The sequence below is a fragment of the Podarcis gaigeae genome (assembly GCF_964106915.1).
Source record: "Podarcis gaigeae genome assembly, chromosome: 17".
Classification (NCBI taxonomy): domain Eukaryota; kingdom Metazoa; phylum Chordata; class Lepidosauria; order Squamata; family Lacertidae; genus Podarcis; species Podarcis gaigeae.
In genome coordinates, this window is record NC_139694.1 from 18,498,169 (window position 1) to 18,525,460 (window position 27,292).

At 42.8% G+C, this 27,292-nt stretch overlaps 1 protein-coding gene across 25 annotated transcripts in view; it reads left to right on the forward strand.

Moving 5' to 3' along the window:
- The window catches only part of NFIB (nuclear factor I B), a 311,149-nt gene that overhangs the window by 200,716 nt on the left and 83,141 nt on the right, over window positions 1–27,292 (forward strand). For 24 of the 25 annotated variants that reach the window (XR_014559361.1, XR_014559362.1, XM_083719097.1 and 21 more), the window contains exon 3: window positions 20,139–20,192. Coding sequence is in view for 22 of the 25 variants with exons in the window: in XM_083719097.1 (XP_083575223.1) it covers window positions 20,139–20,192 (54 nt within the window). In the remaining 3 variants the exon portion in view is untranslated. Of the gene's footprint in view, window positions 1–20,138; window positions 22,560–22,596; window positions 23,656–27,292 lie in introns of those variants that run through there. The other variant, XR_014559363.1, reaches the window with a different exon arrangement.

Genomic DNA, 27,292 nt, shown 5'->3' on the forward strand with positions numbered 1-27,292 from the left:
ATTCAACAGAAAGAGAAGTGAGAGATAAACATATACAGTGGTACCTTGGTTACAACCATAATCCGTTCCGGAGGTCCGATTGTAAACCAAAACAGGCTGTAACCCAAGGCACACTTTCGCCAATGGGGCCTCCCAAAAAATAAAAATGGGTTCTAATCCAAAAAAAGATTGCAGACAGGGACACACACTTCCGAGTTTGAAGTGTTTGTAATCCAAAATGTATGCAAACCAAGACACATGCAAACCAAGGTACCACTGCATGAAATTTGTCGGGGGAGAGGAAAACAGAGGGTAGTGTGTTGATAAATCTTTTGCAAGAGGACATTTGTTTGCAAGTCACAAAATTGATGCTGATATTACTTGTGCATTTTGCAGTCTTAATATACGGACAAAGGTGGCTTACTGCCATGGCTGAGTCAGACATATATGTTCACCCCTTTAATTCCTGTACATATTATTACTTCCAATATACCATGTGGGCAGACTGAATTTGTGGAAATGCAGTCTCTGTTACAGTGTGAGATTCATAAGAGCTGTGCCATGTGTTTTAGATTTCACAAGATGCCAAACTCATTTTATTGCATACTTGAGGAAATATCTTTCTGGGAACATGTGCTCTCATCTTGATTATAGTTTTTTTTCTTTATTATTGTGCTACTGACTCATCTGACTAATCCTGCCTGCAAGTGTTAACTGACTTGCAGAAGTTGAAAGTGTGAGAAGAACATAACTCAGTGCAAGATCACTTTTCCCCCCAGCCAGTAATTTCATGGAAGATTTAGTAATAAATTTTTAAGCAGTGTGGATTGCATATGTCTACATAGATGCATGACTAACGAGAGTGCTTAGTTTCTTTTCAGGGTACCCACAGGTTGATGATCACCTTAACAGGGCTGTTTTGCTCATGGAACTAGACCTTGGGCCCAGAACGTTGATAGACAGAACGTTGATAGACTCAGTTTCACATTGCTATGTCAGCCATCGTGGGGGGTTGAAAAGGTGGTTGGGGGTGACATTTTTAGCAGTCAAGAAAGCTAGGTTCTGATGTTAATCCTGCTTTGATTGCACCACTCCCATGGGATGATAAAGCCTGGTTTTTTATTTTTTTATTTAATAAACATATCTCTTGTCATGTCCCATCATTGACCATATTCATTGCATCTCTTCTCTTAAAGAGCGAGATGCATTCTCATAACAAATGAGATGAACGGCTGCTCAGTATGTTATGTTGCATCTTTGGTACATAAGGAGATGTGCAGCTTCACTTGGCATCGGTATAAAGTTTGAGCTGTGTTGTTTTTTTTTTTGGGGGGGGGGGAATAACCAAGAAGATCTGTGTTTTAAAGTACCATATGTGTTTTATTATTTTGAAATATTTAGGGTGGACTTCTTGTGCGGTGCCTTGTGATCTTCGTCCAGATTTAATCTCTGGCTGAGGTGGTTGAGCCTGCTAGAGAACAAGCAATTGCCAATTCGTACTAGCACTTTTTAAAGCTTCTTTTTGCCCCCCTCCTCTGTCTCTTAGATGTGTTAAAGGCAAACACAGTTAATAGAACGTATGGGTTGGTTGTTACAATCTGTTGGCATGCTTGTTGGCTTGCTCTCTGCAAAAGGATCCATGGACTTTAGTTGTTCAAGAGGCACACAGCTGTGATACTTTCCCCCAGTGGTGTTTTTCCCAGGAAAAAAAGTGCCAGAACTCATTGTCTCAGTCACCAATGCAGGCGCCATCTTGAAACCAAAATCATGTGACCAAATGCCAGGCTACATCCAGTGGCAGAGCGCAGGCGGGGGCAGGGTTGGTGCGCGCCTCCCGCAGGGGGGTAGCCGTGATGGCACCCTACCGGGATCGTGCTGCGAGGGCGGTGCGCTCCCCCCACACTCCTCTTCCTCCGCCACTGGCTACATCTTACAGGGAGATTCAGCGCCTTCGTTCATTAATGGGGAGCAAGGCGCACATGTACTCCTCAGGGGTGCAACTTGAAATCCTGTTGTTTTATACCCTTGTTCCTTTGTGGCTGACTTACAGTGCAAAACCTTTGAAGCAGAGGTACTTGGTGGTCACAGCCATGCAGTGCAGACCCCCCACATTGCACGTGGCCATGGCAGCAGCCGGCCATGACCTCCTTCATCCTCCAGCCTCTGAGCATGCACCCCTGTGTCATCCTGGCCCACCCTGCGCAGGCACCCCTGGAAGGGCAAGCCTCAGCTGTTAGCTCTCTGCATCACAGTGCAACTGGGGTGACCAGCATGCATTGTTCCATGGCTCTCGCTGACCGCTTGGAGACTGACCGTGGTTTTTGCGGACAAGCAGCAGTATCATTGTCAGTAGACCTGCTCTCAATGGCGGCCAGCTGAGGGGTGCCAGAGCTGTTTTCACAGCAGTCCCCCCCCAAATCTCTCTCTCTCTCTCTCTCTCTCTCTCTCTCTCTCTCTGATAACAATTGGTATTAGTTTTCAATTACAATAATCCAATAATAGCCTCATTATATCAATACCAAATTGCAATACAATTCCCAATATCAATCATTCAGATACCCAATTACATAATTTAGGTGGCCCCACACATGCTAGAATTGATGGTTCGATGATTTACTTTATTTCTGCATTCCAAAATCGTACTGATTTCAACTGCATTCCTGTCATAATAGTAATCCCTTAAACAACAGCTGCAATATTTATAGCTTCTATTTGTATTGAAACATTTGATGATTTGTAAGTCTACAAATGAAGATCTGTATCCTTGATCTTCCTTTTCACAGCAATTGATCCAGGCCCAGCGTATCAACTGGTTGCCTGCATGTATGAACGAACCACCATCCTTAAATGCCATTGAAAAGCATTTCGTATCACCTGATGTTACCAACAATGAGAATACTTATGAAACGTTCCTCACAATAGCCGTTTGTGCATGTGTTACCTTGAATCTGGACAATAAATGTCACCTACGTGGATAAAAAGGGAAAAGTCCCCAAAGTGCTACTGTGAATTCATCCTCAAATTACACTTGCCGGCTTGACAATCCCACATTGCAGGGGTCAGCGAACCTTTTCAGCAGGGGGCCAGTCCACTGTCCCTCAGACCTTGTGGGGGTCTGGACTATATATTGAAAATAAAAATAAAAATGGAACAAATTCCTGTGCCCCACAAATAACCCAGAGATGCATTTTGAATAAAAGCACACATTCTGCTCATGTAAAAACACCAGGCAGGCCCCACAAATAACCTAGAGGTGTACACTTGTACCTCGGGTTAAGTACTTAATTCGTTCTGGAGGTCTGTTCTTAACCTGAAACTGTTCTTAACCTGAAGCACCACTTTAGCTAATGGGGCCTCCTGCTGCCGTTGCGCCGCCAGAGCACGATTTCTGTTCTCATCCTGAAGCAAAGTTCTTAACCTGAAGCACTATTTCTGGGTTAGCGGAGTCTGTAACCTGAAGCGTATGTAACCTGAGGTACCACTGTATTTTAAATAAAATGACACATTCTACTCATGTAAAAACACGCTGATTCCCAGACCATCCGCAGGCCAAATTTAGAAGGCGATTGGGCCGGATCTGGCCCCCGGGCCTTAGTTAACCTACCCATGGACTAAAGGGACACTCCATTTGCTGATATACAGTTCCTCTGAGGATGTGCTTCATGGCTTTCACTTACTGTTTTTATTGTCTTCATTTCTTGATCCCTGACACTCTGTGTTTATATTTACATGAGGATGATACTTGATTTACTGACAGGGTGGGAGGGAAATGCCATGACAAATACCCTTCTTTCCAGGAGGAAACAAAAAGTGTTTCCATAGTCTCTGCATACAAACAAGTGATACGTGGTGGGGGCAGCTGGACGAAATCTCTGCACTTAGTTTCTACATTTTATTCCCGTAAATATTGTGTTTTGAACAAACAAATGGAAATTTATCTGAAGATTGCTACTAATGCTCCAGAGTTAAGACATATTATACAACAAAATGTGATTCATAAGATAGAAATTCACCGTATTCTCCAACAGCTGACTTATCTTGCCTGGGAATCTAGCACATCTCTTAAAATGTTCCCCTTTTAAAGGATGGGACTTGAACCTAGGACCTAGAAAATAGCATGTTTTGCCGCTAAAGCTAAGTTCTGTCTTCTTCATGCGTGTTCATTTCGCTGTACATTGTTGCTTTCGTTTGTCAGGAAAATTATTAGAAATACTTTGTGCAGAATTCCCTCTCCAGCCGATTTAGGGGGTACAATGCAGCACTTGTGAGGGGCTGCAGTTGCATGTGGTAATGTGTCCTCATAGTTCCGCACATTAGGTAACCCCTTTTGTGTGCACAGTAAGAACAGGTTCGAAGAGGGGCTGGTCCATCATTTTTGCAGCAATTACATAGCCAAGAGAATTGAGAGAGTTGTGATCTTGACCCCAATTATACCCCAGTAACAATGCATCACATATCATAGAATTGTAGAGTTGGAAGGAGCCAAATGGTCATCTAGTCCAATGCAGGAATCTCAGCTAAAGCATCCATGACAGATGGCTATCCAACCTCAGTTTAAAAACCTCCAAGGAAGGAGAGTCCGCAACCTCATGAAGGACTCCGCTCCATTGTCAAACAGCTCTTTACTGTCAGAAAATGTTTCCTTATTTTTAGTCAGAATCTTCTTTCTTGCATAGCTGTCAACTTACAGATTTGAAAATAAGGGACCAGCAGCCAAAATAAGGGACCTGCAGCCTCACCTGTTCCAGGCACTCCAGTCTTCCTGTCCTCCTGCAGTCTGGTCAAACTCATGCTGGTAGCTTCGAGAACACTGTCCAAGCAACTTTGTAACCAGAGGTTCAACTGAATAGAATCTGAATCACATGGACCACAAGGCCTATGCAGCCCCAACTTAAGATGGCTCCCCGGCCTGGCTTTGCACTGCAAAGTTTGCAGCAGCACGTGCAACAAAATGGCATCCAGCATTCAAAAACCTCCTCAGCTTGCATTAACTAGCCACACACAAGGCATGCAAGCTCCACCCCCAGTCGTTCTTAGACTTCTTATTGAGTGAGTGACACAGCCAAGCAACACAGTTGGAGCCTCCCTCCTCCCTGGCTGGCAGGGAGGGAGGGAGAGGAGCTGCTTCCTTTGAAATTTAAGGGACATCATTTACGGGACATTTAAGGGACATCCATCAATAAGGGACAGCAGCGGGACATGGCGCTGGAATAAGGGACTGTCCCTTCAAATAATGGACACTTGACAGCTATGCTTTCTTGTAACTTGAAGGCATTGGTTTGAGTCCTACCCTCCAGAGCAGGAGAATACAAGTTTGTTCCCTCTTCCATGTGACAGCCCTTGAGATATTTGAAGAGGGCTATCATATCCTTTCATCATATCCTCTTTTCCAGGCTGAACATACCCAGCTCCTTCAACCGTTTCTCATCAGGCTTGGTTTCCAGACCTTTGATTATTTTGGCTGCCCTCCTCTGCACACGTTCCAGCTTGTCAAAAACCTTCTTAAATTGTGGTGCCCAGAATTGGACACAGTACTGCAGGTGGGGTCTAATCAAGGCAGAATAGGATGGTACTCTTACTTCCCTTGACCTGGACAGTATACTTCTGTTGATGCGGCCTAGAATAGTGGTTTGGTTTTTTTTGCAAGAACTCATTGCTGTGCACATTCACAAACAACTAGTAGGCACCTGCTTTGTTAGTGTTGAAATGCCTCTTATGTTACAAAATATGGACATGTGAACATTCACTTCCACGCCTGATAATCTGATGTTTGAAGACAACATGAACATATCTTGCACAGAGTAAGCTGCTGGTGCCTCTAGGCTCCCAGAGAATGTAAGATTGATAAAGACAAAGAGCTTTACATTTTTAGCCTTTGTCCCAGTGGCCATGAACACCTGTAGTTTCACAGAACCGTATTCTTCATTACGGTGGTACCTTGGTTCTCAAAGTTAATCTGTTCCGGAAGTCTGTTACAAAACCAAAGCGTTCCAAAAGCAAGGCGTGCTTTCCTGTAGAAAGTAATGCAAAATGGATTAATCCATTCCAGACTTTTAAAAACAACCCCTAAAACTGCAATTGAACATGAATTTTACTATCTAATGAGACCATTGATAAATAAATAGCAAAAACAGACAGACCTCAGTGTAACACTCAAAACGGAAGTGTAACACTCAAAATGGAACACGTTCGGCTTCCAAAAAAAAAGTTCACAAACCGGAACACTTACTTCCGGGTTTGCAGTGTTTGGGTTCCAAGTTGTTTGAGTACCAAGGCATTTGAGAACCAAGGTACCACTGTATAGCCACCCAAAAACTTGTGATGCGTATAGCAACATATTAGGAGAGGAAATGTTCTCCATGTTGGGAATGCATGATCTGCTCCCAGAGCAGGGCAGACTGCTGGAATGCTTTGCACAAGTTCTCCATTGTTCACATTGTACAGCTAGACCATCTTCAGTTCTTTCTTACAGTTCAATAATAGCAGCCAATACATTTTCTTCTTAATGACCCGGAATTGAGGTTTTGCTGGGATTTCCCTGTCCCCACCACCACACAGCAGAGTTTTAAAGCAGCATATTAAGAAGCAAGGGGAGGCTTCATCATAGAGGATAAGGGCAGGGTGCGATGTCGGGAATGAAGTTTCTTTTTCTCCCTCCAGGGTTCTTAAGTCTGGAGTATTTTGTTCCTTCCACCTGTGGGGTGTGTCTAAAAGAATCTCTATTGTGTGTCACACCCACTGGATTGAGAAACATTGCTCTAAGCTACCAACCTGTCAAAGTTGTTGTTCTCATCTACCTCCCTCCCCCCCAACTTAATTTCTGGATTATTTTCTTAGTTTGTTTTCTTCCTGTAGCAGATTTCCAGCTGCTGATGCTCAAAACCCAACATTACATTTTCAAAATAAAATTGTAAATACAGGATCTCTATTTAAGGCGCCGGGAGGCTCTCTGTCACGTCAATGGCTAGGAGGTGGAAATTTTTTAAAAGATTTGCCACTTCTTTTTCACTTTAAGGACTTGGTAAAGTAAGACATTGGTAAAGTCCATTGTCAGACAGAGAAGAATACAGTGAGGGGGGAAGTATAACATGTCCCCCTCCAAGTTTGATGGTGGGGATGGTGTTCTTGGGGTTGTAGGCAGCATTCCTCCTCCTCCAAACACGGCGAGTTGAGTTGATGCCAAAGAGCTCGATTTTGGTCTCATTTGACCACAACACTTTCACCGAGTTCTCCTCTGGGTCATTCAGATGTGCATTGACAAACTGCAGACCGGGCCTGTACATGTGCTGTCTTGAGGAAGGGGACCTTGCAGGCTCTGCAAGATCTCAGTCCTTCACAGCGTAGTGTGTTACCAACTGTTTTCATGGTGACTATGGTCCCAGCTGCCCTAAGATCATTGACAAGTTCCCGCCGTGTAGTTCTGGGCTGCTTCATCACCGTTCTCATGATCATTGCAACTCCTCAAGATGAGATCTTGTATGGAGCCCCAGACCAAGGGAGATTGACAGTTATTTTGTATTTCTTCCATTTGTGAATTATTGCACCAACTGTTGTCACCTTCTCACCAAGCTGCTTGGCAATAGTCTTGTAGCCCAGTCCAGCCTTGTGCAGGTCTACAATCTTTCCCTGACATCCTTGGACAGCTCTTTGGTCTTGGCCATGGTGGCTACTTTGGAATCTGCTGGATTGATTGCTTCTGTCTACAGGTGTCTTTTGTACAGGTACTGTAACAAGCTGGGATTACAGGTAAGACCTCTCCCTTGCATCAGGTGCTTCTAATCTCAGCTCATTACATACAGTGAAGATACCAGGTAGCCTGACATCTGGCTGGTTGATAGGGGATCAAATACTTATTTCACTCATTATAATGCACATCAATCTCTGACTTTTGTCTTCTGTGTTTCTGGGGGTTTTCCTGTTGTTATTCTGTCTCTCACAGCTACAGTAAACCTACCATTAAAATTATGGACTGGTCATTTCTTCATCATTGGGCAAATGGGCAAATTTAGCAGGGGATCAAATACTTTCCCCCCTCACTGTAGATGGAGGCAGGATCCAGAGCAAGAAAGGAGGATCTTTATTTTTTGATTGCAACAGAGTTTCCCCCCTTTGCAAAGGGGTGAGAACCCAGATCAGAGGTGTGCAAGAACCTTTAAAGATTTCAGAAATTGCCCAGCCCCTTAGCCAAAGGCCACCCCAAAAGCATCATACATACATCACAGAAAGAGGCGGTCTACAACAGAAATTTGAGAGTGTAGCTTGTTTCCAGGCTGACAAGATACCAGATAATGGTCACTGATCACATTACCTGGGCAGTCTGGCCATTATTTTGAGATGGTAAATACTTTTAGTTCTTGAATCCAGGTCACTAGCATACCCGATTCATACCAAAAATATGCCCTTAAGACAGGATTTAAAGGATTTAAGTGAAAGAACTATTGGGAAAGCTTTCTCTAAGATATTTCCTTCTGCAGAGGAAATATTTAGAGTCATTAGGAGAGCCAAGATGGCTTGGGGGATTGTACTGTGTGCTAGTATAAAGTGTAATTTTCACAGGGAATATTTCCTAAATTTTGAAGGGCAAAGGAATGGTTTCCTGCGGAGTGTGTGTCTCCTATGTGTGCGCACCTTAATTTTCTAACAGTGGGTGACAAAAGAAGATGACAGATTCAAAAAGCACCCAATTCAAGCCAGAAGGGATGAGCTGGGACCACACTTAAGAGTACAGTCCCAATTCTTCCTTTGCAGCTGTGGCTTGAGTTAAAGCTAAGACAGCAAAACAGGAAGGAAGGGTTTACATTTTAATCACCTGATGTCACATGTCGTCAGGCCCTACATCTGTCAGATTGGCCTACCTTCCATTCCCCACCCCTGGTTAATAAACACAAGAGGCTATTGTTTCACATGTGTTTCCCTATTATCTCACATAATTCGTCTCAGTTGATATCAGTAACATTCAGCAAGAGAGATTCTACTTGGATCAGATCATGCACTGTTTGAGAGACTGCTGGAAGTACAACTGCCCTGGGTTCCTAGCCTGCATATCAGTGACTGTTCCAGCAAACTGAGAAGTAGCCCCAGGTTGGAGAAGAAGTTTAGGGAGGCAGAAAGAAGTCTGTCTCAGGACAACAAATATGCAGCCACTGTGAAAGGAAGCAAAAGCCTGAGATTCCTTCTGTGAGAACAGGATGAATTAGAAGTAGAATGCATGTGTCATAAGGGAGGGGATGTGAAGGCTTGTAACTGAAGCCGAACTGTCACCTGGTATGAATTCTGCCATAAAAAAAGGTGTGGCAGAATTACAGGTAAGAGGACTACTAATTCCAGTTTCAGACACATACGCCTCTGTATCTTGGTTGCTGGTAGTCATAGGAACATAGGAAGCTACAGAGTCAGACCATCAGGTTCAGCTGGCTTAGTATTGTCCATGCTGACCATCAGTGGCTTTCTGGGGTTTCAGAAAGGGTTGTCTCCAAGCCCTACCTGGAGATTCCAGGGATTGAATTTGGGATCTTCTACCAATGAGCTATGGCCCTTCCACACTGGAGAATAATAATGATAATGATAATGATAATGATAATGATAATGATAATGATAATGATAATGATAATAATAATAATAATAATAATAATAATAATAATAATAATAATAATTTATTTATACCCCGCCCATCTGGCTGAGTTTCTCCAGCCACTCTGGGCGGCTTCCAATCACGTGTTAAAAATAATACAGCATTAAATATTAAAAACTTCCCTATACAGGGCTGCCTTCAGATGTCTTTTAAAGAGAAGATAGCTGCTTATTTCCTTCACATCTGAAGGGAGGGCGTTCCACAGGGCAGGCACCACTACTGAGAAGGCCCTCTGTCTGGTTCCCTGTAACCTCACTTCTCACAATGAGGGAACTGCCAGAAGGTCCTCGGCGCTGGATCTCAGTGTCTGGGCTGAATGATGGTGGTGGAGACACTCCTTCAGGTATACAGGACCAAGGCCATTTAGGGCTTTAAAGGTCAACACCAACTTTGAATTGTGCTCATAAACGTACTGGGAGCCAGTGCAGATCTCTCAGGACTGGTGTTATGTGGTCCCAGCGGCCACTCCCAGTCACCAGTCTAGCTGCCGCATTCTGGATTAATTGCAGTTTCCAGGTCACCTTCAAAGGTAGCCCCATGTAGAAAAGTGTTGTTGTACTCAGGTCTTGTTTGTGGGCTTCCCATAGGCATTTAGTTGGCCCCTGTGAGAACAAAATGCTGGTCTGGAAGATATCATGGTCTGATTGAGCAGGGCTGTTTTTATGTTCTTAAATGTACAGGAATCTTGCCCTATGAACCAGTGACTATCTTATTCTTATATTTCTTCTGCTAGCTGATACTTAGAACCACATGAGAAAAACCAGCTTTTTAATTTCTCCTTTTGTATTTTGCCTCAGTGGAGAGGAGCAAAATCTAGTAGGTGGGATGGGAGAGTTTTTGAAGGGGGAAAAAAGCTGGGCCACACTCCAGTGTCAGTATTCTAGTATATTCCGTGAAAGAGAGACCCCACCTTTATAAGATGACACATTAGAGGGTAGCAATAACATATTCCCAAATATACACAAGTGAATTCAAAAGTAATTGCATCTTTAGACTAGGTTTCCCACGTAGGCTAGGAAGACTGTATGGCTATTTTGTTTTTGCCATGCAATTATTCCGTTTCTTCCTCCCCCAATCCAGCTGTCCTTGCCATATTTAACAAACTCCCTTTGGTTTATTATAATTGCATACAAAGTGCTGTGTGGTAAGCTTGAAGGTACTTTAAAGGAAAAAGCTCAACTATGATGGGTTCTGTCTTGCTGGAACCAGCAATTCTTTGTATTATTCTTTTTTGCACATCAAAGAGATGCCCTTGCTAGAGTTCACCAGGAATTCAAAACACTACTGGGGGCAGCATGAGGGGATGTTTTTCAGGTGAGAGCCAGAAGAATTTTACTCATACTTTACTCATACTTGGTGAGGGGGCATGGCCTAACTGAGTCCATTTAGCAATACAACCCTCTGGTGCTTATCCCCTTCATGCGTGAACTAGCGGTTGTGCGTAGTTATGTTTGACTGCAATCTCCCACATAATCTAAGGACTTTTTACCTTGTAACTAAGCTAAGGATTATTGCCTGTGCAACTTTTCTGACTGATGTATGGGAAAACACATGAATCTGACCTTTAGAGAGTTTGTAAGTAAACTGCAGGGTTTACTTTACATAATGCGTATTTTTAACTTAACCAAACTTGTGGTCTTTTTTTCTATGCTAGGGGAAGTGGGAAATTTTGGAAGGAATTTTAAAAGGCACGTTTTAAGGTTTTACAGCTTATATCTACATGCTTTCATTGCTGTGTATTTTGTGACTTTAAAATCTCAGCTTTTTCTCACCAAAGAGTACTTGCCCCCAACCTGGATCTTAGTATCCGGGGAATTCTCTTTTTATACCACTTTTCCCCCTTGAGCCAACAAAGATATTCCGGACCCATGTTGTTCAGAGCTTTGTATATCAACACAAGAACCTTGCAGTTGGCCCGACAGTATAGCCTGGTATAGGTTGGCCACCTGTCTCAGTCTGCTAAATTGAAAAGAGGATTTTACCACACCATACGTGCAGATGTCAAGTGGAAAGTGTGAAAACAACACAGATATCTATGTGACCCCTCTTTTTATCTTGATTTTGAAGCCTCTTGGCACACCTTCTCCTGTCTCTCCTGTTGCATAAAGATCTAGTAACATTGCTACCCTTTTTCTACAAGCAGTTTCTGTACTTGTCTATCCAAAGGAAATAAAGTTAAGCTAAGGTCGAAAGCAGTTTCAGGAAACAGGAAGTAATGTCATGGAGAAAGAGAAAGAAATGAGAGAGGGTTGCTGTCCTAAGCAGCTTAGATTTTAAATTGTTGGGGGGTCATCTTGTATTTTTGTATTTATTTAAGCAAAGAACTGAAGGCAGTTCACAACAAATATGAAACAAAATATTAACAATGTGAAATATTCGTAACAAATCACTACTAAAATTCATTTGGTCAGGTATTTGAGAATCCATATCTGGGATCCTGTGCCTTTCATAATAGGGACAATAAAGAAAGGAATTAATATATAATGTGTTAAGGGAAGAAAGCAGTGTGAGGCAAAATGAAACTGAGGCCACGATCTGAATTCTAGTTTAGGAAGATGCAGATTTTTCATTACAATTCAAATTGTAATACAATATGAGAATTAAAAGAAGCAATAAAATATAATGAAAAACCATTTAGCATCTAGCACAATGTATTACCATTTCTACAAAAAGGTAGAGAAAACCCCGTGTGGGGTGCCATCAGATCAACCGAACAACTTCACTAACGCAATTATCTAGTGAATATATTTTTGTTTTGTTCTTAAAAATCCAATATAGTCCACTTGTTGTCCCCCACCCCCCAAAGTACATTAATCTGAACTATGGGTGTGAAGAGACATATAAAAGAGCTACAAACTAAAGGAGCAAGCTGACACTGGGGGTGGGGGTGGGGACTGTGTCTCACCATTTACCCATCAACTATATTCCATACATGCAATCTTTTCGCGATAGAAGTTTATCTCATTTGCAATACATGGCGACATTGCAAAATACTTTCAATTATTATTTGAAAAAGATAACCACGGAAAAAGCTGGTGGCAATGTGAAAATGTATTGTGACACATGCTTTTGTAGACTAAAGGCCAAACTACACACATATTAAGCATGGGCTTGCTTTTAATAATTACCCTTTAATGCTAAAAAGTGCATATGGGGGGGAGTTGAACTTGTGTCCTCCCCTTCCAGACCCCGCAGTCTCTGTTGCTTTCAGAATTCTCCCTACCAGCCATTCCCCCAGTGCCGGATGGGAGTCTGTCCCATTGAATTGAATAGGGCTTACTTCTGAGTAGACTCATATAATATTGAGCAGTAATAAGCAGATATGTGTCAAGTTTAGTCCCCAAACAATAGTTGGTAGTGCTACCACAAGACTTGTGGTTTTTGTTGCATCAGACTAATACAGCTAAAGTAAATGGATTTTTGCAGATCTTTTACAAAGGTCCTTTGGTAGAAAATACAATTTCCTGCGCATAATTTCACTTCCTTTCTGGCAGGGTACAGACTGTTGCAAGAAAACATACTTAATTGTTGTAAAGAAAGGCATGGATCTGGAGTTTGCATGTACATGAGCCGCTTGTGCCACAGGGCTCCCTTGTCTTCCTCCTCTGCTCTGAGATGCCCTTTGCACCCTGAAATCTGCTCCCTCTGAAAGGGTCAGAGAAACTTAGGGGAGTGGTCATAACTCACTGGTACAGAAGGTGTCTCGCCAGAATGGTGCATGCTCTATTTATCTCCTGCTAGGATTACTGCAATGCGCTCTACGTGGGGCTACATTTGAAGGTGACATGGAAACTACAAGTAATCCAGAATGCGGCAGCTAGACTGGTGACTGGGAGCAGCTGCCGAGACCACATAACATGGGTCTTGAAAGACCTATATTGGCTCCCAGTGCGTTCCCGAGCACAATTCAAAGTGTTGGTGCTGACCTTTAAAGCCCTAAACGGACTCAGCCCAGTATAGCTGAAGGAGCGTCTCCACCCCCATCGTTCAGCCTGGACACTGAGGTCCAGCTCCGAGGGCCTTCTGGTAGTTCTCTCCCTGCGATAAGTGAGGTTTCAGGGAACCAGGCAGAGAGCCTTCTTGGTGGCAGCACCTGACCTGTGGTACAGCCCCCCATCAGATATCAAGGAAATAAACAACTATCTGACATTTAAAAGACATCTGAAGGCAGCCCTGGTTAGGGAAGTTTTTAATGTTTTATTCTGTTTTTAGTGTTCTGTTGGGAGCCACCCAGAGTGGCTGGGGAAACCCTGTACTCGGAGGACTCAGGGCGGTTCACAGAACTGCAGTGTGATTGTAAACATGCATTACTCAGAAGCAGACCCTACTAAGTACAATAGGGCTGATACCTTATTATAGATCAGGGAATAGAAATCTGTGGTCCTCCAGGTGATATTGAAATCCAGCTGCTATCAGCCCCAGCCAGCATGGCCAATGTCCAGGCATGATGGGACTTGTCGCCCAATGAAGGGCCAAATGTTCCCCATCACATTCACAGTCAGTGTGCTTGAGACTGCAACTTCATCTACTGTGGGGCACTTGAGCTCTGCTCAGCAGTTCCTAAATAGCACCCACAGTGCAACACTGGGGCCCTGCTTGTTCCCCCGCCTTCTCCACCCCTGATTTTTCCATGTTGAATGGCATGGTGTAAAAGGGGATTGGAAGCATCTCAAGGTAGGGCTGTGAATGTCCCCTAGTTGAATCCCTGGAATCTGTCAGTCAGTGCGGCCAGTGTGGAACTAAGTGGCCAACTGGGCTGATTTGTCTTGTGTCCCTGTGTTCAGGAAAGGAATGGGATGTAGTGAGAATCCAAGAAACTTACCTATTGCAGCATAGAATAAATGCTTCCGCAAGCAGTAATGTATGTGTTTTCAGAACAGTGCTACAGTGGTACCTTGGTTCTCAAACTTAATCCGTTCTGGAAGTCTTGTTCCAAAACCAAAGCGTTCCAATAGCAAGGCGTGCTTTCCCATAGAAAGTAATGCAAAGTGGTTTAATCCATTCCAGACTTTTAAAAACAACCCCTAAAACAGCAGTTTAACATGTTTACTATGTAACGAGACCATTGATCCATAAAATGAAAGCAATGATCAATGTAAAGCAGTCACACAATCGATCAATCAGTAGCTGAACTAGGTTCCACGCAGTCGCAAAAACAAAAGAGTTGCAAAAACAAAAACACAAAATAAATAGCAAAAGCAGACAGACCCCAGCGTAACACTCAAAATGGAAGTGTGGCATTCAAAACGGAATGAGTTTGGCTTCCAAAAAAAGTTCGCAAACTGGAACACTTACTTCCGGGTTTGCAGTGTTTGGGTTCCAGGTTGTTTGAGTTCCAAGCTGTTTGAGAACCAAGGTACTACTGCATTTGATTTTTACATTGTTTATTTATTCATAATTATTAACATTATTTGTTCCACTTCTGCCCTTCCTTTCTGTCATCATGGAACCCAAGGCAGCATTCATATGATTCCCACCCAGGTACTAACCAGACCTAGACCTGCTTAGCTTCTGCAAGGCAGTGTCCTTACTTGCCTCCAGACTAGATCCTGGAATCTTCTACTCATGGATCTTTGGATCCAGCTCAAAGAATTAAGGCGTAATTGCTCAACCAACACAAGTAACAATAAGCTCTCTAATGATGTAGTGGTTCTATAGCAATTCGCTCTTATGCACAGGTGGCAGAAAGTTTTGGGCATAAGATTTTGCTTTTCTGATCCGGTGCCCAAATAAGAAGATGTAATGCCGTTCTTCTGTGAGTGAAGAGGTCTTCTTGTATGGGAAAGTGCCCTTTTGAATCCAGATTCTTGTTTCCAACAATATGCATGGACTTGTTTTGGATGGAACAATTTGCAATTAAATTCCAGACATTATTTTGGTTCAGCTCCATTTCTCGATTCTATATCTGATAAATTTATGCGCTCTTTGAGTTTCTAGCCATTTACTTCCTCTCTCCTAGTTAAATCGTTCAGTACGATAGCATTCCAGGTCTCCTTTTCTAAAAAAACATGTCACAAATTCATTATATCCCCGAATAGAAAAGATTGCTTACTTTCCAAGAGGCCATAGATCAGGCCATAGTAGAAACTATGTGATATTTCTCAGATGGGCAAGATTAAACATCAATCACCCATTTTCCTTCGGATTCTAGCAGGTTTTGCAAACAAACTTTATTCTTTCACATCTTTTCACATGTAGCAGGAGACCTGTGTAAATCTTTCCTTAAGCCCCATGTCAGAGGAGAGATCATCTAACGTTACATGAGATTTGAAGTTTATTTCAGACCCAAGAAAAATGTATACATTTCATTTCCTTAAGTTCAGAGTTTTACCAGTTGCAAGAAACCATGGTGAGGGAAGTGTTATCATGCTTAGATTCTGCTTGCTAGTGTAAGAACAGGTTACTGGACTGAGTGGACCATTCCTACCAGGCTATTTTTATGATCTTAAAAAAACAAAACGTATTTTAGTCAAAATGTATCCCATTACAACCCAGCAACACAACGTGGCACAGACACTATTTTAAAATTAACAAGCAAGGATTAACACTTCAACAAACCCCACTGAAAAGTTTGCTTTGTGGGGTATGAATTCTAATAAGCTTTTGTAGTTCCATTAATTTCTTTTCATGTATATGAAAACTGAATTTACTCCCACTGCTCTGCTTCTCCTTAAGTAGGGCAGTTAAAAAACTAAGCAAGGGCTGAGTCAGTTAATTAATTTAAATGAGATTACAAATCAAAAACACATTACATAATGTTGATTTAATTGCCACTTTTATTTACTTAATTAAAAGCACTCTGTAGAAAAGTGAACAGTTTTGACAATGGCTAGCTTGGCAAATGGCATAAGGAGAATGAGCTGCTGCTGTGGAAGCTGTTGGTGGAACTGCAGAAGAGATGTGGCCAGAAGTGTTTTAAAACCATTGAGCTTCACATACAGACAACAAACCCCCCAGGGTCACTTTGGTTTTCAGTGAATGGCATAAGATCCAGGTTACTCTTTTGAGGTTGCAACTCTGAAAAGGGCAGCAACACAGTGACTTGACACAAGCGTGGCTAGATGCTTGGTGGCTTCTGCCAAATGGACTTCCAGCAGGAGGGTTTACGATGGGAGATAAAAATGAGAGAGAGAACATCTGGAATCCCTTCTCTAAAGCTTGACACTGTTTAAATTAAAAATACTTGGAATAAAATAAGTCCTAAGCATGGCTTTTTGCTGGAACTCGTTGTTGTTTAGTCGTTTAGTCATGTCCGACTCTTCATGACCCCATGGACCAGAGCACCCCAGGCACTCCTGTCTTCCACTGCCTCCTGCAGTTTGGTCAAACTCATGCTGGTAGCTTCGAGAACACTGTCCAACCATGTCGTCCTCTGTCATCCCCTTCTCCTTGTGCCCTCAATCTTTCCCAACATCAGGGTCTTTTCCAGGGAGTCTTCTCTTCTCATGAGGTGGCCAAAGTATTGGAGCCTCAGCTTCAGGATCTGTTCTTCCAGTGAGCACTCAGGGCTGATTTCCTTCAGAATGGATACGTTTGATCTTCATGCAGTCCATGGGACTCTCAAGAGTCTCCTCCAGCACCATAATTCAAAAGCATCAAATCTTTGGGAATCAGCCTGCTTTATGGTCCAGCTCTCACTTCCATACATCACTACTGGGGAAACCATAGCTTTAACTATACGGACCTTTGCTGGAACTCACCGGAGCTCAATTCTGGCACCTTTCAGGTTGGGTGCCATTGTCATTCTAAGAGAACAAGGAAGAAGTTCGTGGTGAGCTCTGGCACCTCGTTCTCTCGAAAAACAGCACTGGTCCTAAGTATTTTGAGAGGTAGGAAGGAACAGGCTCTTTCTCCCTAATCTGTGCATCCTTTTGGTTTTCTCAGTTGGAACACCTTTCCTTTACTTGATATATGATCAAGGGAGTCCCAGGTTTAAGCATATGGGTCTACAGTCTTGTCTAACTTCAGCCAAGAAGCCAAAAACTTGGCATGCTCTGGATCGCACCTGGCTACAAGAAAAAAATGGCCAGTGCATTCACAGACCTTTGACAGACCATGGTGAGCTAATATATAAAAACCTGCTAAAGTCCTAGTCCAGTTCAGATGGCTAGTATAGAGAATTGACATTAAATGTGAATTATTTGGGTTCAGCTTATATATGTAGTTATGTTTAAGTGTAGAAATGTTTTTAGTAAGGTAACAGATGGAATCTAATGCAGTTGAAATAATCATGAGCACCCATTGCTCCCTGAATTAAGATCCAAAGTGACTTCCTAACTTTAGTATTCATCCTCTCAGTTGTATCAAAAGCCACTTTTGAGAACACTCCTTTTGCCCTCCTCCTGATGAAGATCATCCAGGTCCAAGACTGATTCAGTCTCATAACCAGACCTGAACTCAGGCTGAAATTGGTCAAGATAATCTGGTAGCACGATTACTTCAGGTGCACTAGCAAAACATAACCAAGCTTGTATGGTAATTTGCAATGAACACATGCAGGGCTGTATCCTTGGACTGTAAAATTTGACACCTTCCATAGTAAATCTGTATCATGAGGCTTGATCGCACATTAAGACATTAAATGTGTTGCCCATGATGAGACTGCAGGTAGTGTTTAATGCAGCTTTTGACAATTTTTTGTTTTGCATTATAATTAGGTCAAACTTAAATACAGATTTCCTTTGTGTTTTTAATTACCTAGCATTTGAGTTGTCTCCTTTTATAAATAAGCAGGTCCCCGCAACATCCTTCTACCTTGGATGAAGACTGGTTTAACTCATTGTGGGTGAAAGCTCACTGGTTTGTTGATTTCTAAATTCATACAGTGGAAGGGGAGTTGCACTGGCATATTTTTGGTTACTTTATAAATTTAGTATGTAGTGAGTATGCAGTCTTCATCATGCCTGATACAGTAGTTGGAAATTTGAAATCTATAGTTGATTTATTATACTGGATTCTTGTTATTTATTTATTTATTGCCCTTAAATTTTAATTTGGGCAGGTCAGTCTGTTACTGGGCTGTCTCTAGATATCAGTCGGAAACATATTTTAGTGGAGGGTAACTTTGAGAGATTGTCCTGTCCTTTTCTCAGACCGCCAACAGCTCCCTTTGTCACAGCCACAAGTATCTCTCCGATGGCTGTTGGGAGTGGCAAATACAAGGGGTCATACTTGGCCTGAAACCTCGAGATAGGCCCAAACTAGATGCAAGGTTTTCCTGAATGCAATTAATATGCATGCTTTTCTTGTGTAATTAGCAGTGTAAGGGAAGACTGGGCAGCCTTGGAGCCATGGGGTGGGAGGTGGGTAAGGAAAGTTGAATTATTTCTCTTCCTGCCATGGTTCTGACAATATCCATTCTCCAGTGCTGGTGCTTGCCATTCCAGAAACATCTCCACAGTCAGATGCCTGATGCTCATATCCCATTAAATCATAGTTCTTATGCAAACCATAGTTTATTTGAAACCAGAAGTATGCAGCTCCTTTGGCGCATCTCTCTCTCTCCTGCTGTGTTGTGGACGAAACAATCCAGGGCCTGACTTCTCAGGTCACCAGAACCTGGACTTTTGATTTGTTTTCTCCAAACAAGCCATGGGTTGTTCTTGGCTTAAGGCTTGTTTTGTTTTGTTTGTTTAGAGGAAACAAACCAGTCGACAGGGTTTGAATGGCACAACAAAACAGATTTTTGCTTGTTTCTCTGCAGTGTGGCAGGAGTGGGCGAGGAGTGCCATAAGAACGTTTGAGCAATGTGCACCACCACACTTCTTAAACCATGGCTCATTTCAAAGTATGGTTTAATATGAGGTGTGAACTGAACCAGTGTGATGTAGCCAGACATGGACTAAGAAGATCCAGGTTCAGATATCTATTCAGCAGTGAAGTTCACTGGGTGCCCTTGGGCAAGTCACTATCTCTCAGCTTCGCTTATCTCACAGGGTTGTTGTTGTGAGACTAAAAAAAAATTAAAGAGGGAAGGTGGGATATAAATGTGATAAATAAAATTCTCGTTCCAATATTTAGTTTCTTACACCACAATCCTATGCATATCTCCTTGGAAAGTTACTTTCATTTAGATTAATGGTGCTAGCTTCAAGACCAGCATGTATAGGATTGCAGCCTGAAAATATCTGGAATGTGGAACAATAGTTCTAAACTCTATCACATGCTGTGGTTTCTTTTCTTCTTCTCTTCAACAAAGTTGCTGGGATCTCTTTCTTTCTTTTAATTGGGGAGTTTTGAATAAGAATATTTTCTTTCATGAGATTTGCACCAAAAAAAAAAAACAAAAAACCCCAACCCAACCCATTGTAAGTGTTTTAAAGATTTGTAGAATGCATATGTGGAGTTATCACAGAGTTATCAGTTATGCAGAGTTATCACAGAGCATGCCAACAGACTGCTGTTTGTGGAAAGGGGTGTGAATGAGCCCTTTAAAATGCAAATCATACAGATCGTGTTGGTTCAAAGAAAACTAACCCAGGACAAATCAGTAGCAAGTTGCTGATATGTTTCTTCAATTTCTTTTCAGATTCTGGACAATCAGGAAGTCCAAGCCACAATGATCCTGCCAAGAATCCACCAGGTAAAAATGAGTTCTAGGCCGTTTTGCAATTGAACATTGTTTGAGAACAAAGATCGTACTGTTAATGGTTAAGAGTGTATAATTGGTCGGTAACCTATTTTGTTCTGGCAAGCGCAGTTGTGATTAGGATAAGCTGCAGTTTCAATGAGTTCTTGTGGAGTAGTATATGCCTCAGTCATAGTTTCATCGAGGTTCTGGTTCATGGAAGCTTGTTTGCTATTGGAAAAGGGGTTTGTGATTTTGGAAAACTTGTATTAAAATCTGCCAAATTTTTTGCCATATGAGAATGAAACATGAGGTAACACTTAAGGTGAATGTTTGTTCCGTCAGTGAAATGATTTATTCTTGCACACAAGGGACTGTTCTCGCACCACCACGGCACACTCCCTAAAAGTGTTTTAGGTGTTCCCCTAACCAGTGCTTTTCTTCTAGAAAAAGAGGTGCTGGAACTCGCCATGAATGCCTCCCTAATTCTCTGAGTGGTGCTGGAACTGAGTTCCAGCTGGAAAGAAAGGTTTGCCCCAGACCCTCTGTAGCAGATGTGAGAATGGCACAGGGCACAGAGAGGGAGAAAGCCCCATTATGGAAGGGAAGGTTGTTCCAGTTGCGCAGTAATTTAGTTGACTACCCCAGATTGCTATTTTCCCGTTTGTGACCAGGCCCCTCCAACCTTATTTTGTCCATTATTAACCAAATTTACACACCTTCAGTTTTTGTTGAGCAGAATAATCCGAAAGCTCTGAAATTAATATTTCCCTTTCTCCCTTAAAATAAAAGTTTCTAGTCAAACAAGAAGAATAAGGGGGTCAGAACCAGACTTCCTGTGTTCTTTAGGCAAAATAGCTTTGCTTTTTAAATGCAATTATGGCAGGTTTGAAAACTGCTGTTTTGAACATGTGAAGTAAACATATTCAACACTTTTACAGGGGGTCAGACATTTGTTTTGTCTAGTGTAGTGCAATCTATGGAACTACTGGCAGTGGCTCTCTCAGTCTAGATTTACATGCAATCCATTAATTCCTAGTGCTTATGTGCAGTACAGTGAATTTGTTCCTCCACCCCCCCATACCACAGAACTGAATGAATGTTGTTATTTTATTTTGCTGGGGGCAAAATAAATAAAACTTCTGCTGGTTAGGCAGAAGTTTTAATGGCATTTCAAACTATAGCACTTAGTTTGAAATGAACTCAGTTAATTTCACATAAACCACCTACCAAGAACGATAGGTTTGTGCAAAAAAAATCAATTTGTAGGCTTCAGAGCATTTTTCCTTTTCCTTTTCCTTTTGGTTTGTAAAGCTGAAGTGTGAACTCCGACAAATCGGAAAGAGAATCGTGCTTGTGTGAGTCTCTTGATCAGTGTACCTTCTGCCCACGGTTCAGACAAAAAAACTTGAAAAACTGGCTAAGTTTAAGTTGCTGTGTACTATTTTTTCCACCTTGCATGTACACATTGAAATTACCTTCTGTACCATGTGTGCAAATGTGACCTCCTGTTATGGAGCTGTAACAAGATGTCTCATCAACTTATAGAAACAGAGGGAAGTATTTGGCTAGTCAGAAGAGGCAAGGCTTAAAGCAGTAAAGCAAAATCTTGTTGATGTTTATCTTGTTCTACAAAGAGAACCAAAGAATCTTGTGGCATCTTAGAGACTAACAGTTTCACCTTATACAGTTGTACCTTGGTTCTTGTATTTAATCCATTCCGGGAGTCCTTTCGACTCCTGAAATGGTTCAAAAACCAAGGCATGGCTTTTGATTGGCTGCAGGAGCTTCCTGCAGCCAATCGGAAGCCGCGGCAGCCCTGTCAGACGTTCGGCTTAAAAAAAAGTTTGCAAACTGGAACACTCACTTCCGGTTTTGCAACGTTCGGGAGCCGATTTGTTCAAGGCATTTGACTACCAAGGTACCACTGTACAGTATGGCCCCATCTTATGTGGGGGTTACATTTTGGGGATGGCGCGTGACCCCCTTGGAGCCACTTCTGTGTGACCATCCCTAACCCTCCAGCTCTTTTCATGCCAGGTAACTAAAGTGGACCCATCTTGAAAAGACCCCTTGAGCTTTGGAGACAAGGTCCTCTTAGTGTGCTAGTTTTGGGATGCTCTCATGAGATCTCATGGGGCTGTCTTGAGTTCCCACAAGATCTCGTGTGCGTATCCCTAGCCTTCCAGAGCTGGCATGCTGAGAGGTCCTTGTGTGGCAAGCAAGGCTGAGAGCTTAAAATCTCTCTTGGATAGACTTTGGGGCTGTTCTGAAGGCCATCTTAAGGGCTTAAAGCAGTAACCGTTGCAGTTAGATTTTTAAATGGGACAAGGCAGGAGGGAGAGTTGGGTGCCAATGTTGTTGGTGGAAGATGGTGTAAATGTGTGATGAGCTTTCAGAGATTGGGTGTGTGAGAAAGATGGATAAATGTGTGATGAGCTTTCAGAGACTGGGTGTCTGAGAAAGATGGCAGTGGGAGCTTGGACACAAGTATTTTAGTGATTGGGTATGGAGCATGGGTAGGCAAACTAAGGCACGGGGGCCGGATCTGGCCCAGTCGCCTTCTAAATCCGGCCCGCAGATGGTCTGTGAGTCAGTGTGTTTTTAAATGAGTAGAATGTGTGCTTTTATTTAAAATGCATCTCTGGGTTATTTGTGGGGCATAGGAATTTATTCATCCCCCCCAAAAAAAAATATAGTCCTGCCCCCCACAAGGTCTGAGGGACAGTGGACTGGCCCCCTGCTGAAAAAGTTTGCTGACCCCTGGTATGGAGAAATGGTGGTGTTAGCAGTTTGGGGCTGGAGTTACACTGATGGTTTTTGGATGTTGGTAGATAGTGAGTAAGAAATAGGGGCTTCTGTTTTGGTGATGCGATTGGGAAAGATGATGGAGGGAGAACTGGGTTGGTAATTTTTCTGGTCATGTTCATGATATCGTGCTTTTTATACACTATTTAAGAAAAAGCAACTCTTTCCATGTTGCCTCAGTTTTCCAAAGCTGTCTGGTTGCTGTGAACTCACTAATCAGAATAAGCAACAGCATTCTCTCAAAGAGGTGAAGGCACTATAGTTTAAAGATGTACAAGCTGTATCTGTTCACTTGTATGCTGATGCATTTCTAAAGATGGTCTGGGACGAAAACCAATCCAGCACATATTTTTGGTGTTCACTGCTGTTGTTTTAATCTGCAAATGGTGGATAATGGATGCTCACCGCTTCCCTGGGGGGCATCTGTTGCGGACCCTCGCTCTCCACCACTAGCTAGACCCGTGTGGTCACCGGCCGATGGGGAATTCCCCTCGGCCATCATGACCACCAGGGCATTACCTCCCTGCCTGTAAGCCAGGTTCAAATGGGCCAGTCAGGGCCCGGGCTTTGAGGAGACCCTCAGCTGGGCATTGCCCACATTGTGTTTCCTTTGCATTGAAAGGAATGGTGTGGAATAACAATGTAATGAGTTACATAAAATGACATAAAATGATAAAAATTGTTCTCAGCTGCTGCCGAGGGCAGAACCTGTTTTCCCACTTTGTCAGGCTGTTCAGGTCTGCCATTTAAAAAATGAGTGAGAAATTAGCCATTAGAATTTTTGTAAGGAGCATTTGCAAAGTTCCAGAAGAGAAAGCACAAATCTTGAGTTGTGATTAGGAGGATAGAAAACACCTTGCCTTGAGAGAGTTCTCCAGATTGGATACACTCCAGAATAGGGATGCCAATTCATTCAAAGCTTCTGCAGGGTGGAGCTAGTAAGCTCTTCAAAGGCCCTACTGGAGATTAAGATCAGCTGTACTGATGGCCACTCCCCCACTGGTCTGCTCCTATCCTAATGGTTCAAGAGCCAGCTAGTTGTAGGGCAGGTATTTGACCTTAAAAGGAGCCTCTCTGATAGTGTCATCATCTTGGTCCAGCAGAAGATGCTGACATTGTTCTAGTGCTGCCACCATGACTTGGTTGTCCTCCTGGTGAGAAAAGAGGAACAGCTATTGCTTGGATGGGTAGCAACGGCCTTTGATAGGTGTTGAGGGCAGAGGTATTTGAGAGTCTCTCTTCATTGGCATTTACATCCCATCACGGTCCTTTTTCGATCTTCGGCTGCTTCACATGGTCATTCCAAGCATCTTCTTCCTTGTCCACCACCACGGAACAATCAGGATATGCCACGAATATTCTGCTTTCCTATTCCTCCTGGCATTTAAAAATGAGAGAGTGCTCAACTGCAGTCACTTTAAATTTCTCTAAACAAATTTCAGCAATGGCTGGCTGTCTCGTGAGGTTATAAGGGAGGAATGGAATTGGGATAGCAGCCTGTTGCCAGGCAGGGTAGAATTCAGTTTTCAAGAAAAGCACCAGCAAGAGCCACTTCATATTGAGATCAGTTTTGTTTTTTTGTACCACACTTAAAACATGAGTCTGTAGTTTGGTGAGCATCTGAGGTGGAGCAGGCAAACAGCTGATAGTTAACAAACCACCCTGAGTTTGCACATAATGGCAAGCCATCTGTAGAACAAGTCTAGTTACATAAGCCAAAACCAAACTGTGGCTTATGATCATGGTTAGCTGGGAATAAACAAAGCATGGGCTAAGCTATTGGGCTGGGTCTCACAAGGTAGAACAAAGCATGGTTAAGCTAAACAAAACATGGCTCAACACTGTGCACATACTAGACCATGATTTCCTTGTGGGGGCATGGGTTTCCTTATTACTTATTGCTTAAGACAGGGAAATACAAAGAAGGAATGCATGAATGTTAAACACCATGTGGCCACTGGTCTGACAGGCCACAGAGATTATTAGATGAAAGTTTTGGATTTCCCCCACCTCCCTCCATCTCTGATGGTAGGCAGGCGACCTCGTCTCCCAGCAGGACCACTTCTGTGCCATGCTTTGATCTGCATCCTGATTATGAAGGAGCCAGTATGTTGGCAGAAAAATTTTGCTTGAGTTTTGGATGCCATCACCTTCTCAAGGGCTTTGCCAAGGGGGAGGGGGAAAAAAGAGAGCCTGGAAACTGTGTAGTTGTTGGCAAGGCTGCTGGCACTGAAAGTTGGTTTCTCTATGTTTGGCTAGACTTCTGCATTCTTTAGGATGTCTGGTAATTTGCCTTCTTAACTAAGGAGGGGAGGGCAGCTGACTTTGCCAAACAAAAGAACATTAGGTACAGCTGCTAAAATTCTCTTGTAATGTATTCCCGAAATTACCCAGTGTTGTATTGGTAATACCAATATAGCACTGAGAAAGTACAGCAGACAGGGGGTGTGATTGTAATACTTTTATGGTAGAGTACTCCCCACTGCTTTTAATCTGTTGTTATTGAATTGAATGACATTTATTCCTCAAAAGTTTATTTGCAAGTCCCCCCCCCCTTTTAATCATTTGTTGAAGTTGCACACAATAGAAACTGGCTGAGTCTGTTACTTAGGTGGTCCTTGTCTTTAGCACTAATACTTCTTCAGTATTAGGTGATTAGGGCTGGGTGATATCTGGCTTTCAACATTGTGATATATCACCAGCTAAACATTGCAATATATATATATGATATATCGCAATGTCTGAAATAAGGATGGAGCTTCATGGTTTTTCCTGCAACGTGATTTTTGCATAGAGTGCACACAAATCACAATATCAAATCTTCTGAGGCCCTTCTCCTTTGTGTGCCTCCTCCTTGAGAGGTCCGGAGGGTAGCAACACGAGAACTGGGCCTTCTCTGCAGTGGCTCCCCATCTGTGGAATGCTTTCCCCAGGGAAGTTCACCTGGCGCTTTCATTAAACACCTTTAGGCACCAGGCAAAAACATTCCTTTTTAACCAGGCCTTTCGTTGACCGGATCGGCATCTTATACCCTTTTAAAATGTGACTCCTTTGGGGTGGGGTTTGCTATTGAGTTATTGCTCTTATTTTGATTTTATATACGTATTGTGATATTTTCTGTAAACCGCTTTGAGACCTCTGGGTATAGGTATAGGCTGGTATATTAATTCAATAAATACATAAAATAAATATTGCCAGGTCAAAAATTATTAAACCGATATCACAATATGGACTTCAAACCGGTTTTGGATGGCATATCCATATATCGCCAAGCCCTAAATGCAATACATCTAAGACAGAGGTTTCCAACCTTTGGGTCCATGCCCCCCCCTAACCAACTACATTCTTTCTGTGGCACCCTTGTGAGTCACCCTTGTCAGGAGCCCAGTTATGTCCCTCCTTGCTTGCAGAGCTGGCAGCTTCTCATTCTTTCTCAAACACCCTACCTTGTGGGGTGTTCCCTCAGGCTCCTAACTTCTCCCCTCTCCTTAGGAGTGCTCTGGGTAGCCACAGCTTCTGCCCCTGGTCTCTAACCTACCTCCAACCCCTGCCCCAAAGAAAGGTGCCTCCTCTCACTGCCCTCTTAGGCCAGCCCCCCCTGGCCAGCCCCAGAGGCACCTTTCCCCTGGGGAGCTTGTAGCCAGAGCTGCTGCAACAAACAGCTCTGCAAGCCTTTGAGAGGCAGAGACATGAGAGGGCATCAGAAGAAAGAGGGATGGAGGCCAGTGTTGCCCGTGGCACCCCTGACCATCATTCAAGGCACCCTGGTTGAAAACCACTGGACTAAGATGTTTTAAGTCTGGACCTTGGTGACTGATCCTCAGTAATGTCTGAAAACGTCGATTTTGAGATGCTATGTAAATGCTGAACATGTGGTTGTTATCTTTTTCTTATAAATAAATAAATAAATAAATAAATAAATAAATAAATAAATACTGAGGTTCTGTACCTTTTCAAAAACACCATGAGAATAACCTTTCTTGGCTTGCAGTCAATAAATAAAAAAAGAACAAAAGAACTCTAAACTACTTTTCTTTATACTGGAAATCAGCACCAAGGACAAGCAGAAGGCCAATTTCCCATCAAGTAAAGAGGTGCTATATAGCATGGGCGGGGGTGGGGTGGGGTTAGGAACAATCAGTGCTGCTTAGGAACAATACTTGCTGCAAAATCCTTCTCTTTAGAAGCACTCCTGCTCTCTCTCTCTGTACCCCCCCACTCGCCTCTTTCTTTCTTTCTTTCTTTCTTTCTTTCTTTCTTTCTTTCTTTCTTTCTTTCTTTCTTTTAATTTCTAGGTTCTGAGCAAC